Below are 14,275 nucleotides of genomic sequence, written 5' to 3' on the forward strand. Positions count from 1 at the left end.
CCCATCCACATATATGTATTTAATCCTCTTACATTGCAGAAAGGATACCAGAGCAGAAGATAGCAACGTGATGGCAGAACTTGATGGAAAGAACATCAAATTCATGAAGTTTTATCTTCCACTAGGACATCCTCTTATCTTTAGTACCACAGTATTCTCCTGTTGCATACTTAACAAAGGTAAGAGATTATGGCCAGTTCATGAGGTAAACCTCACACTACCTATTTTTAGGCATCATTTCCAGTGCTCTGAAATGTCCCTGTTTTCCCCTAGCAGTGTCTACTTCTCTCTTCTGACTGCAGGTGATACGGAACTTAGGCTTGCAACTGTGGTCCCACGCAGTCACACTGAAGTTAAATGAATAAAGTCATGCACACATCTTCCAAAAGGTTAACAGGAAAGAGAGAACTAGAAGCCACATACTCTGCTTTGCAGCCCTGTGCTCCAGTCATGGACTACTTGAACAATTTTTACATATATTTCTACAGCATCATATTTTGAGCAATGGAGCCATCAAATTAAGGAACATTTAAAACCTAAGCTTAGATAAGGGCATGTTAAGTCTTCCAAGAAAGAGTAACAGTTTGCTGGTTTGGAGTCTGTCACCTCTAACCGTGCAATGTGCTACATATCAGATGGTTCTCACCCTCGGGGTTCACGTTTCATTTGTGCTATATGTAAATAATTTAAGTGCTTTTTGGTTCATATAGAGTGACATGCTTCATTTAAAATCAGAAAAAAGGGAAGGGGACTAGAATAGTTCCCTATATGTGAAGTACTCAGAGACAAAGCATACCTAGGAACCACGGGGCTTGAGAACAGCTCCTTATTGTCAAAGGCAGGATCTGCCATCAGAATGTGCAGCGTACTGTTACGAGTGACTCCACCATGAGCCACAGCAACAAAAAGCCCCCGCTACTAACAATGCTGAAAAGGATATCTGCATATACAAACATGTGCCCAGCTTCCCTATATACTGATGCTATCTCATACGCCACAGTAACAAACAAGTGGAAACATCTACAAAAAAGGCTTCTGGCAGGGCAAACATCTGCTAAATGCTTGAGCAAGAGAATACAAGCTAAATGGTTATTTCACTTTTGTTTTTAATGAACATCTGCCAGTATAAAATACTACCAACACCTGCTTCCAGCTTATGCCTTAAATGCCAGTTTCAGGGACTTGGATTACACTGGGTATGAAGAAACATAATTTTACATAAACTATGTCTGCTTACTGATCTCTCTCCACCTCAATTTTCTGCACAGCCTCAGCACCATACCCTTCCAAATAATCTCAGCAACTTTTTCTTCCAACATTAGTGCTGATGTTGCAGAAGAAAAGTTCTCTTTCCCATCTAGTCTCAAATAACATGCTCTCTAGTGGGGCTGAAGTGTGTGAGAACTGTCCCGCCTATTCTGAGTGACACAGAAATAAAAGGATTCTATTCCACATCAGCTTCACCCTGACACCAGCTTCACCTTGACACCATTCTGAAATGGCCAAAGCACCAAAGCTTCCTGGTATCCTATTCCTGATAGGAAAGGAGTCACAGGAATAGGGCATTTTAGCTTGCAAGTTCTCAAATCAGTTGCAAATATGACCGCAAGTACTTGCAATCTTAAAGAGAGCATTAAAGTCACCCAGGAATGCCATCCACTTTGCAATGCACAACTGGTATTACTATGCTGTTCAGATACCCACCGGAGTACAGAGCTATTATTCTGTTTGCAAACAGCTGCCTATGTAGGTAAGTATGTGCAGGCTCATGTTTAGCTATACGACTTCAGTACATACACCAAACTAGTGTGAGGAAAGGCACTCCACTTGATAGTTTTAACCGTAATTCCGCTTCCCATCACCTCCCTTTTCAAACCCGTCTGCTCGTTTCTGTTCTCCCTCATCAAGATTTGTGCATCTCTAAGGATCTCTGACCTTGCCAAGTTTGATGCTTGTCTGTCCTTAGAAATGACAGAAAAGCAAAGTGGTAAGTCTATTGCACTAAGGCTGCTTTGAATGGTTTTCTACATGCATGTTTGCTTCCCTGACCCCCAGAATTACCCATGAAACAGTTCCTAGTGCCAGCATCTCACATGTCTAATAAAAGCTTCTTTTGTACTTAGACTGAGGGTGTGCGTCATATTATCTCTCATCATCTGCTCAAACTGGTGGACTCTTGTGCATTCTGTGTTTAATTTTACAAAAACTGGATCAACATGTACATTTTCCTGAATATAATCTTTACAACTTAAGGTTCAGTCTTGAGGAGAAGAGACTGTAGCTTTTTTAAGCTACAGACAAATATAAATACATGAAGGCAGGCAATAAACTTCATAGTCTATCTTAAAACAATGACTACTTCCATGAATATTAATATTTATGAAACTGTTTCCACTGAACTTTGCAGTGCTAAAGAGACAAGTTTTCAATAGAGCAAAAGACATTTTTATGTGGAAATTACTAACAGGCACGAAAAATGTGTAATAAAATCATGTTGAAAAATGAGATCAAGTGTCCTCAGAGAGAGGAGGAGAATGAGAACCTGAGATTTGAAGAAATCTTATCCCTTTCTTCAGAAGGACACTTATGGAAAAAGTACCAGTCTGGCTTTTTATAATCCTTACATGTGGCTCCTCAGGGTTTCCAGTAACACACATACAGTAACTCCATTCATTTTACAGAGCCAAAGAACATCAACTTTGCTTGTTGCTGCTAGTGAGCACGGTTAAGAGTTAGCCTTTCAAAACCTTCACCTCCCAGCCATTCTTTAATTTTAGATGAAGTTTGCAATGTATAAACTGGAAAACAGACAAAGAAAACCTTTGGATCAGGTTTCTTGGGAGCTTGTTTCTGTTTAACACAAAATATACTGAAGTCTAGCAAAGCTTTCTCAATTTTACATTTCAGCAACGCAAGTTGTAGTCTCCCGTTAGGATAGGCAGTTCCACCACAGTATTTAAAGGCTTTTAAAGATTTATCTCCAGCTTTGCTTCACAGTAATGTTTTGCCAAGTGTTTTAGCGATGCAACATTCAAAAGTATGTGTCACTATTTCCAGGCTTTGCTCTCTACAGACTTCTAGTTTTATCCAAAAACCCATGGAGAGAAAAAAAGTCCAAAAGCCTCCTGTGTTGTGCATCAGCATGCGTGGTGGAAGGTTACTACCACCTTAGTAGTTTACTGGTGGTAAAGCTTACCGGTTACACAAAGATGTAGGTGTTTAAGATCTACCTATAAGCACTAGCAGACACAAATGCCAGCTGCAGGTTGGATTCTCATTTAACGACAAGCGAGAACAAACTTCCACTGATGTATCCGGTCTTATGAATTGTGCAAAATTGCCTTCCCTGGCCTTGGAATTGTGGGGGCAGGAAGAGCTCTGCACTTCATCCTCAGAAGTCAAGCAGTTTCCCATCCATTTGTGGCTTCCTGCAGTTAAAAATATTCTGTGCCATGTGAACTTATACTGCATCCAATGCTAAGCATCAACTTGGGCTACAAAGTAACTGTTTCAATTAAGACAGACAAACTTCATGATCTCACAACTTTAAACTTACTGCATTTCCCCAAAAACATACCACCGGCGTTGAAACAAACCCTTCAGTAGAGACTTGTAGCTGACATTTTAACTGCAGTAACAACTAACGAAGTTAGTTTCTATCTACTCAGTATCTTTATTCCAGAAATGAGATACCTGTCCTTAAACACCACCCATCACACCTATTTAGGATCCTCCCAGCTTCCTGAGCTTTTGACCAGCCAATTTATGGTGAGTTTTAGAGTGATAAAACTAAAATAAAAACTTTAAAACTGGAAATGGAGGAGAAAAAAACTTGCTTCCTTAAAAATAATAATTTGTAGCTTGTCATAACAGTTAAAACTGATACTCAAAGCTTATTATTTCCTATTAGCCAGATATCTGTAACACATTCTGTGCTTTCACATGTCCGTAACTTAAGGGAAGCAGTTCCGACAGCACCAGCACTTCGGCAGCTGGACTCTGCTGGATTACAATACCTGGCTGGCTCATATTACAGTCTTCTAGTATTAAAATACTCAGGAACAATCCTGCCGTAGTATTAAATTACCCTTTCATTTACTGTGGATGGAAGCTATTGCTGCTGCTATATCTGTTTAAATATGATAGTAGATTTGTTTGAGGCAGGTCATTTTCAAGTCAGGACCTGGCAACACACTATGTTGGGTAATACAGCCTACTGGAATTGCTAAATAATCTATTCAGTACAGTTCTTTTTGGGGGGTAAAAAGATATCTGAGGACTTCAGCACTGACAAAACAGGCTTCCTTTCTGATTTTTATTTACTCCTACAAAAGTTGGATGCCCCTTATATATGATTACAATAAAACATTTTAGCTGGATTAGACAGACATGACATAGCAGTGCATTAAGGCAATCCGCAAGTTTTAGGTTATAGTTCTCAAGTGGGAAAATTAGAGTTACATCTTTATTTCAACAAGAATAAGCATAGGTTAGTCTTCAACTACCTACAGTAACTATGCTTTCTTGCACTGCAATTGCAGCGCAAAGAAAGTCTTGTTTCTTTGCTATTGAAAAGAGGAACTCAGGCAAACCATGACAGATCTAAATCCTGCCTTTCTGAAGGCTGACAAGTAAAAATGAACCCAGAAAAAGAGAACACAGGAAGTGACTCATTTACACCCTCGGACTTCTACTGCAGAACAGAAAAATGCATTACACACTATGGCCTAGAATGCTTTCAAGTTGAAGTGAAGTCTACATGCACACACCCACCCCACCATTAACAACTACAGCCACCAGTCACAATGATTTACCCAGTGATCTATCCAAAGACAAACTCAGTGTGAGCAGAAGACAATACTCCATTCAAAACTGTAGATCTAGCTCCTGCTAGAATCAGCAGCCAGCTTGAACCAACCACTTCCTCTTCAAAAGGCCCTGAATGGACCATCTGATTGCAGCATCAAGTGGTGAGGACAAACCCTCAGAACAGATTAGTATTTTTAGACAACTGCCACCCATCAGCAGAGCACTGCGGATGCAGGAGTGGGACACGTGGCACAGCGCGGCACGTGGCACGGCTCCCATCTGGAGCGCTCTTACACATGGAGCTGCACAAGATCCTCCACACATCAGCAGTCAGTGGCCTTTTCCCTGGGGTTCCCCACCTCTCCCTGGATAAAACACCCTGCCCTCAGCAGCAGCTCTTCCCATCTGCCTAAAGCATGGGTTGTAGTAATTTCTTTCAGTATTTCTCGCTGGGTCCTGTTGCTTTGCAACTCTTTTCTACCTAATAGGTTAAAGCTGAAAAACAGACTTTAAGTGATTTCATTCATCAACTAAGATTATAGCTTAAAAAAAAAGAAAATCAAGTGACAATTGACTTGAATGATAACTGACCCAAATCAACTTACACAAATTTTCCTTGAGTACTGTTATAAACTTAACTACTCCTCCCATAAAAAAGCATCACTTGTGCATCAAGCAATGTATTTAGCTGTTTCAAGAGCTCATTTTCACTTTATCATATGCTGCAGAGTAAGCCTCTTAAGTACAATTGATTTTAATTGACTGGAATATCGATCCCATGTGTAGTCATGATCTAATTACAGAAAAACATAATTGGTAGATCACGTTGATTTATTTCCTGTTAGTGCATCATTCCTAAAAGAAAGCCTCTTGTGCCTCCAGCTGAAGATAGCCCAATTGGGAAATCTTATCATTGGCACCAAAGAAAGAATGAGGTTTTTCCATCTCTCCTTCTCAGAAGAAACAAATACAGGAATGATTTGAAAACAAACAAACAAACCCCAAAGCAGTTTGGTAGGAGGCGTTGAGAACACACTGTTGACAGCTTTATGATAGAAGCAATATTGTATTAATGTGATCATCAAGGCTGAACAATGTGACTCAGGTGGCTTTGTTGCAGTGCAAGGGCAGAAGCAGCAAGGTGGACTGCAAAGCCTGGCTGTAAGCTGTGAGGCTGCCGCTCCATTTACTGCACACCCGCAACCTGCTCCTGGGGCCTCCTGGGTTTGCCTCCAGAGGCAAACTTGTCACCCACCGCTGCCTATAAACCCCTGCAGTTTTCCACTGCCCCGTCACTGGTGGCTTCATGGCAGGAACCCAACTCCCCAGAAATTCATTTATTTGAATCCTAACCTTATGGGAAAGAAAGGGAAGGAAAAAAAATGGCTCTCCCTGCTCCAAGAGTGCACTCTGGCTTTCAGAACAGAAACCCTTCTAAGTTTGGGAAGATGACAATCCCTAGGTTAAAAGGCACAGCTACTTTTTATTATTAAGGAACTGCCATAAAAAGTTTTGGCATGGAATGTCAGCAAATGAGATCATAACATATTTAGATCTGAGTTTATGAGTAAAGATTATTATTGAAAGGCCACAAGTGTTATATGTGCTGAATTTTACTGGTATTGAAACTCAACAAAAATGGAGACATCCCACTGAGGTCTTATTGGAATTCATATAGTTCAAGTTAAGTTGAATAGTCTTCACAGGGTCACAGCACATTTGGAAGGGAAAAAATTATGCACTGATTAAAAAAAAAGGATTTTCCTCTTACAGAAAAGAGGAGACATACACTATAGGAAAAAGCAGTTTCATTTAAGCTGCTCCTTTGAGGAAGACCGCTGTAACAGGTCTCTAGGATACAGCTAAAATCTGACTTTCCTCTGTACACATTAGTCTCTTCATACACAAGATCTTGACTGGCCAGTTGCAAACAAGTTCTGTGAAGACTGATCACATGAAAGGAGACAACCAAACGATATGCTGAGAACAACATCACCTTTTCTTGAAGAATTCCTGAAAGAAACGGTGGCCACAAAGCCCAGCTCAGCATTACAGCCTATTGGAAGAGAAGAGACTTTAACTTGGGTGGTTACTCACAGTGAAGCACTGTCATCTGACTTGCAGTGCATTACAGAAGCAACTGGCACAACCAGTTCTTCCCAAGCAGGATTCCTGAAGATAATTGATACAAAAATTGAATCATGCAAACCTCCATTGTAAATGCACATCCAGCTTCTCAGATGAGATTACTTGTCCTGACAGCTTTTTAGCTTTAAAACATTTCACTGGATAAAAACTGTACGAAAGCTCTTGGTGACCATGCAAAGCAATGCAACCGTAGCATATGCCAATATCGATTCTTCATCGAAAGACTAACATTCATTTATGTTGTCAGCATTGAAAGTATGACAAACAGCAACTTAGCTGGAGTGATTTTAATTGCCACATTGTTAAACTAGAGTATGAGGTTATGTTTTATATACACTAGTTGAACAAGTGAGTGCTGTCAAGAAGAGTATTTATAGGACTTGAGAAAAGGCTTACATGCTCAGAAACCTGCCTGACCATTCTTTTGGTCAGCAAGAAAACAATGCTGCTTCTCCTTACACAGTGTGCCTGGCTCAGCTGTGTATGTACAGCCACCTTCAGTCACGGTATAACAATGTCCAGCTTGTCAATGGCACCTGAAGTTTGAGGGTCTGAAGCTTTCCCCATTTACTTATTTTACAAGTATAAGGTAAGAAGGAAATAAGAACTGGTATTTCCAAGATGAACTTTTAACCATCTCACAGCTCAATTACTATTTTTCCTCTCTTTGGTACTTCACATAAACACATATCTTAAAGTTGCATTCCTCCTTGCAGATTTCTTTCAATCCCAGATGAGATTATTATGGGGAAAGTATCAGAACGATGTACAATAAGAATGTATTTTAAAGATTGATCCCTTTATATGTTTAAAGCACGTGCACACACACAAACACATCCTTATTTTCAGAAGACTATGTAAGTTTGCCATCAAATTTGTTCATCTCATTCTGGAAAATAAACAAGCCACCTCTGTCATCCATACAACAAATATATGAGAAGATGGAACCACGAAATACCAATGAACTCCTTACAGGTGTCTACAGCCAAATTAGTGGGATACTCACAGGGCTCTAACTAGTGACCCGGCACAAAGAATTTCCTTGATGCCTGTCCAGAAGCAAAAGAACCCAACCTGAAAAAGGACTGCTTGGTGGCTGTCACCTTAACTCCTGTGCACAGAGCTTCATAGCCAGCAAGTACAGTAAAATAGATTTCCCCAGGTATGTGAAACTTGATGACTGATACAAACTATAGCTCTACTATGGTCGGGATATTTTGTGGCATCTTAGATAATCCAATAGAACAATTGAGCAATAGAAACATTGCTCAAGAGCCTCTGTAGTTAGGCACATCCTCTATAGGCTAATGAGTATTTCACCAAATAGACAACCACCTCACTGTGAGCAGACAATCTGCACGAAGACTTGGATTCTCTGGTATAAGTTTGGGTTTTTTTCCTTGAAAAGAACCAGTAAGTCAAACCTGAGCAGCCAGAGAATGGAAAAGCTCTTGCTCAATATACAACCCCTGTTTCAAGTACCAGCACCAACAGAGGCAGGAACTGGAACAGGAGGGAGAGAGACAAGCTCAGAAGGACGGCGCCATCTACATCTCCACCATTTGTGGAACTTCAGGCATCTCAAGATACAGACTCTTAGAAGCCTGTTGGTTTTCTGCCACCAGCAAGTAGACATGGAATCCTTTAACAGGGCACTGAGTACTTTTTAAGTACAAATCCAGATGAACGCCCAAGAGACAGAGTGAGTTACAAGGCCATACCAACACACAGTTCTTCTGTACATCACATCAGCAGCACAAACCAGTAGAAATAAGTCTGTCAGAGCACTGAATCTATCAATAAAGACAGATAATCCTGCACATGCAGAAGACAGAGGGCCTGAAGTGTACTACAGGAAGGAAGCAATACCCATGATAACTGCCCAACAGCATATGAGCAACGTCTATTTCTTATCAAGTCTGCACAAGCCCAGTTGTGTAATATGATCAGAAAGTCATGGTATGGAGTGACAGGCAACTGCTGCTACAGATCACTGTATCAGCTCAAAAGATCAACAGCCAGCAGGGTTCAGAACCCTGATGATTTCCCATGATGTCTGAAAAACTCCCTTTTCTCCTTCCAGTTTGGTTTTCTTTAAGGATATGGGAAGTTACACACAACATCATGTTAAAAGAACACTGAGATTTTTAATTAGTCCCTTGTGTCTCGGTGGCATTTTCCACTGTGTGCTCTACACACTTCACTCAATACATAGAGCTGACAGTGCTCAATTAAAAACCATGATTTTACCGTCATTGTTCAAGGCCTCACAGCTCCCCACACAGTCCTCAAGACCCAGCTCCCATACCAACAAGCTCACGGAAGAGTGTTCCACATCTCTTTGTGTAAGACATTTGAAGTCATGAAACACTGGTGACCAAAATACAGTCTCAAGCTCCAAAACAGTCACTAACTTTGCATCCCCAACCAACTGGCTTCTGGGGCAATCGGTGTTCATATATTGCAAGTGTAACTCCTATTGCACTCAGCTTTAAGGAAGGCCCCAGCACTTCTGGAAAGTAAAGTAAATAAAATTAAAAAAATCAAGCCCAATTTCACATAAAGCATGCATAAAGCACTATTAACAGCCACCTATAAAACAAATAGTTTAGGCACCTTGCTTCATGCCCCACAGGAAAAAGTGCAAATCATTACCAAAATCATTTACTAGAACCTTTTCCTTCCCCCCCCCCAACTCCCACATTTCACTGCATACCTCCACATTCTTCAATACATGAGCTAAGGATCTTGCAAGCACCTACTCTTCTGGCCTTGGCAATAAAATACAGTATTAATAGAGCCATGGCATTTATCCTTCGACCTAGTACTCCTTTTTCCAGGATCATAGAATGGTTTGGATCTTAAGAACCTTAAGATCATCTAGTTCCAACCCCCCTGCCATGGGCAGGGACACCTCACACTAGATCATGTCACCCAAGACTCTGTCCAACCTGGCCTTCAACACTACCAGGGAGGAAAGAAGGAGGAGAAGGAACTGGTGTTGGCCAACAGGCATCATCACAGTAGCCACATACTGTCACCTCCTCCACTTACACACATGCAAGTTCTTTAGGTGCAAATCAAAGGGCTAAAAGCATACCTCTAAATGGGCAAAAACTTCTGCAATACAAATGCTACTTTGACATTGTCAAAGCAACCTGTGAGGGGTAACCTACATTGGGATGTGCTTTTGGATGCTGGTGAAGCTCAATTAGCAATTTACAGCATTACTCATGTATCAGGAAGTCTACATGTCAAAAATAACTTCAAAATAAATTAGGAAGAATTAGTTATTGTTATCCAAGAGGCACTGGAGAACTGTTTCAGAGTTGCAATGCTGCCAGAAACTCACTAATGACTGGATGCCATAGCACGTAATTCTTTAACAGCTACTTTTTTTCTATCAAATTTATTAAAACCAGTCAAAGCTGCAATGTTCCAAGCACACTGATGTCCTGGTTTGGGCTGGGGTAGAGTTTATTTTCTTCACAGTAACTGGTATGCAGCCATGTTTTGGATCTGTGCTGAAAACAGTGTTGGTAATTCAGGGATGTTTTCCCTGTAACAGGGAACTCAGTACTGGGAACTCCCTCAGTAACTGCTGAGCAGTGCTTACATAGAGCCAAGGCCTTTTCTGCTCCTCACACCACCCCACCAGTGAGCAGGCTGGGGGTGCACAAGGAGTTGGGAGGGGACACAGCCGGGACAGCTGACCCCAGCTGACCCAAGGGATATTCCATACCCTATGGTGTCATGCTCAGCATGTAAAGCTGAAGGAAGAAGAAGGAAGGGGGATGTTTGGAGTGATGGAGTTTGTCTTCCCAAGTAACCGTTACCCGTGATGGAGCCCTGCATGCCTGGAGATGGCCGAACAGCTGCCTGACCATGGGAAGTGGGGAAGGAATTTGCTTTGCTTGTGTGTGTGGCTTTTGCTTTACCTGTTAAACTGTCTTCATCTCAACCCACTCTTCCCATTCTCTCCCCAGCCGGCTGCAGTGGGAGTGACCAACTGGCTGTGCAGGGTTGATTTGCCTGCTGGGGATGACAGTCCTTTTTGGTGCCTGAAGGGGCTCGAAGGGTCCAAGATAGTGACAGATTTGATTGGAATGTGCCAGTTCAAATTTCTAGCTGTTATTGCTGCTTAGCTATTAATTGACAGGCTACTGAGCTTGCCATGGAGCTCGCAGTGCTCATTAGTGGCTGCTTTTTGCTTTTGCTGCTCACTGCACTGCTTATCACCTCACTCTGCTGTGCCTGGGAACATCCTGATAACAGCAATGGCCATTGCCTGGGCATCGCTGCTGGTGCTGTGCTGCTGTACTAAAACTCCACTGTGAACTCAGGTCAACAGGACTGTGACCTGAGGGTGAGTCCATGCAGGAGCAGGACACCCTGAAGTGTTTGTAGCCATGGATAAGCCCATGCCAAAGCACGTACATCTCAAAGTATCTGTGGCTGTGGTTACGTCTGTGCTGCAGCAGGTGTATCTCTGATTTGCTTTGCTTGTGTGCATGGCTTTTGCTTTCCTTATTAAACTGTCTTTATCTCACCCCACAAGCTTTCTCACTTTTAGCCTCATCCCACTGCAGAGTGTGTGTGTGCGAGCAGCTCTTGTGGGGCTTATTTGCCAGCTGGGGTTAAACCACAACAATTGAATACTCACAGTGTAAGTTTGGATCTAAAGGAAAAATATTCACAGCACCAGCAAGATGTTAATAAATTATTTACCCACTTATCAAAGAACAGATGACTACAGTAAGGTGATTATTAAGCCTCTTCAATTGTGTCATCAATTGAAGATATATGATGAAGACTTCAGAACTGTTAATTGTATCAAGAAAGCTGTAGATCGAGTCAGAAGGGTTAGTCACAATGACAACTTCCAAAAGCTTTTGAACTTCACTTAGATTAACAGCCTGGCTACAGCTAAGAACAGTGACATGACACACCTGGACATTTCCATTTCCCAACATTTCCAGAGCACTTCACCCTAAGTTAAGCATCCTCATTTCACACACAGGACCTAGTTTTGAAGTTCCTACTACGTGGTGTCTCTCCATGCAAACCTTCCTCTTCCCAGTGTTTTGAATGAGGAAGTGAGAACTGAACGAAATGCAACAAAAGCCTCTAACATACAAAATGCCCATGTGCAAGCCAAAAATCCCAGATCAAGTGGGACAGATTGAAAGATGATGTTTCCTCCTCAGTGAAAAAGCAGCTCATAGACTACGGACCACATAGCTGGATTTCACCAGGATTTTTCCACTGAGAAGGCAGGTTATTTGATTCACCAGCCATGCACCAGGTTTCATCTGTAGCAGAACCAGTCCTCTGAAATGTTGTTTTCAACAGTGTTAGAATGCTATAGCTTGAGAAGTGATACGCAAAGAAGGAGAAAATGGGGTTTCACTGTGCTTTTTCATTCTCATGACACACTAAGGAAGACCTATCAAGATTTTTGTACGATGTCTTCACCCTTCTCCCCTGCCCCCAAAACCAGCTGCTAAAATTTAACAACTGATGGATCTAACTACTGGAAAATATAAGCAACAGACACACACATAAAAATGAATGTCAAACTAGTTAAAGCAGCCATGAAGATGGGGAAAAAAACAACATTCTTTGGGGTTTCTGATGCTGTTAAAATTTGTCTCTCTTCAAGGAACCACTTTAATAAGCAATTTTAATACACTGTTTTGAACTATACTGTACATGGAAAAAATATTATTTTATTCCATTCACTTATCCTTAACTGTATTGTCCCAACATTTCAAATCAGTAACCCAATTTCCATCATGAACAGCAAACATTTCAGAAAACAAGGAACGGGTGAAAGTAGCATTTCAACACAAGTTTCTGGCACTCTACTACATTCGCCAAGATCCACAAGAACACAATTTCCCTTCTAACAGCAGGTTATAGATGGGTCTATGACACAAAGGCCACAAACCACTGAAAGCTAGACTGAGATAAAAGAAAGATTTTCAATACACCTACTAAGCTTGATTATAAAACCCAAATACACATTCATACACTTGAACTTCACATGAAACACTTTACACCAGAGCAGTATGTGTTTTCATGGGGTACCCTATGCAATGACCCTGTAGAACACATTCTTTTGAACACCACTGTTACAATGGAAGCAAAATTTCAATGAAAAACCTTCTTTGATACTGCCCAAGAAATTATGTGCAACTCAAAACAGGCTTCAGAGACATATATACACATCATAAACTTAACTGGCTTCTATATTCACCACTAACTTGAACACAGAATTAAACAAATACCTTTTGCATTTTCTTTGGGTCTTTCTGCGAGTTTTCTCTGAGAGGTACTTTTCCAAACAACTTCCACCCCACATCATTTGGTTTTTCAAATCTTGCACTTTGCTTTCTGGTAAACAAATTCCTACAAAACACAAAGTTTGATTAAGAAAAAAGGTCGATTAATTATAATAAACAGAAGGATAGACAATTTGCTAACCTTATGTACCCCAGCCACATATTCCTCTTGTGGTTGTACTGCAAGCACTGTTTCCTGGCCTCAAAAGGTACATCATGCAGTGTTATCACAATACCAGGCAATGGAGTTGGTTAAATAAGAATTTTTAGTACATAAAAAAGTTCATTCGTAACTTTGCAAAAGTGGCTTTTTTTAGCCTCTCTCTAGATCATCCAGCCTCAGTCTTTTAAAAGAAGACTGAACCACTAAAGCTCTTGCTGCATAAACATTCCCCACCCGCCTGTTACAGCACGCTATCACCAAAAATAACAGAGAAGTTGCAGATGCAGTAGCCTTTTACTGTATTTAAGCTGCTTTCATAAGATTATTTTTCCTGAATAACCTTAAAAGCAGCTATCAAAACACATTTATTCTGAAGCCTCTCTGAAACGTCTCCAATAAACCTGCTTAAACACTGTGGTGGTAGTCATGAAACTAGACATAAAGCCACTGAAAGGTACTTTGCTAGTTTTGAATCATAAAGCAATATGCCAGACTTTCATCTCTGCACCACAACTATGTTTTCCCAAAACTGGACATAAGGTACAGACCAATCTTCATGCTTTCGGTAGCACTCAGCTCCTCCAAGAGCGCAACAGTTATTCCACACCCACAGCACGTCTGGATTATTGAAGTAACAGGTTTTCCTTTGTTCTACTGTCTAGGTCAGCAAATATCCAAGGATGTCCAGGTTAGCTCAATTATTTACACACTTTGTGGTAGGTTTTTCGGGCAACCTGACTACAAGCTTTTGCTCTCTCATTTAAAAGAAACCAGAAAACAAACAGACAATTCCACTGAGACAAAAGCATTT

The 14,275-nt window shown here is 41.0% G+C and overlaps 1 protein-coding gene across 4 annotated transcripts in view; it reads right to left on the reverse strand.

The window, feature by feature from the left end:
- The window catches only part of TBC1D14 (TBC1 domain family member 14), a 73,888-nt gene that overhangs the window by 38,208 nt on the left and 21,405 nt on the right, over positions 1 to 14,275 (reverse strand). For all 4 annotated transcript variants that reach the window (XM_030491613.1, XM_030491612.1, XM_030491615.1 and 1 more), the window contains exon 3: positions 13,248 to 13,368. In XM_030491613.1, coding sequence (XP_030347473.1) covers positions 13,248 to 13,368 — 121 coding nt within the window. The remainder of the gene's footprint in view (positions 1 to 13,247; positions 13,369 to 14,275) is intronic.

The sequence above is a fragment of the Strigops habroptila genome, chromosome 7 (assembly GCF_004027225.2).
Source record: "Strigops habroptila isolate Jane chromosome 7, bStrHab1.2.pri, whole genome shotgun sequence".
In the NCBI taxonomy this organism is placed as follows: domain Eukaryota; kingdom Metazoa; phylum Chordata; class Aves; order Psittaciformes; family Psittacidae; genus Strigops; species Strigops habroptila.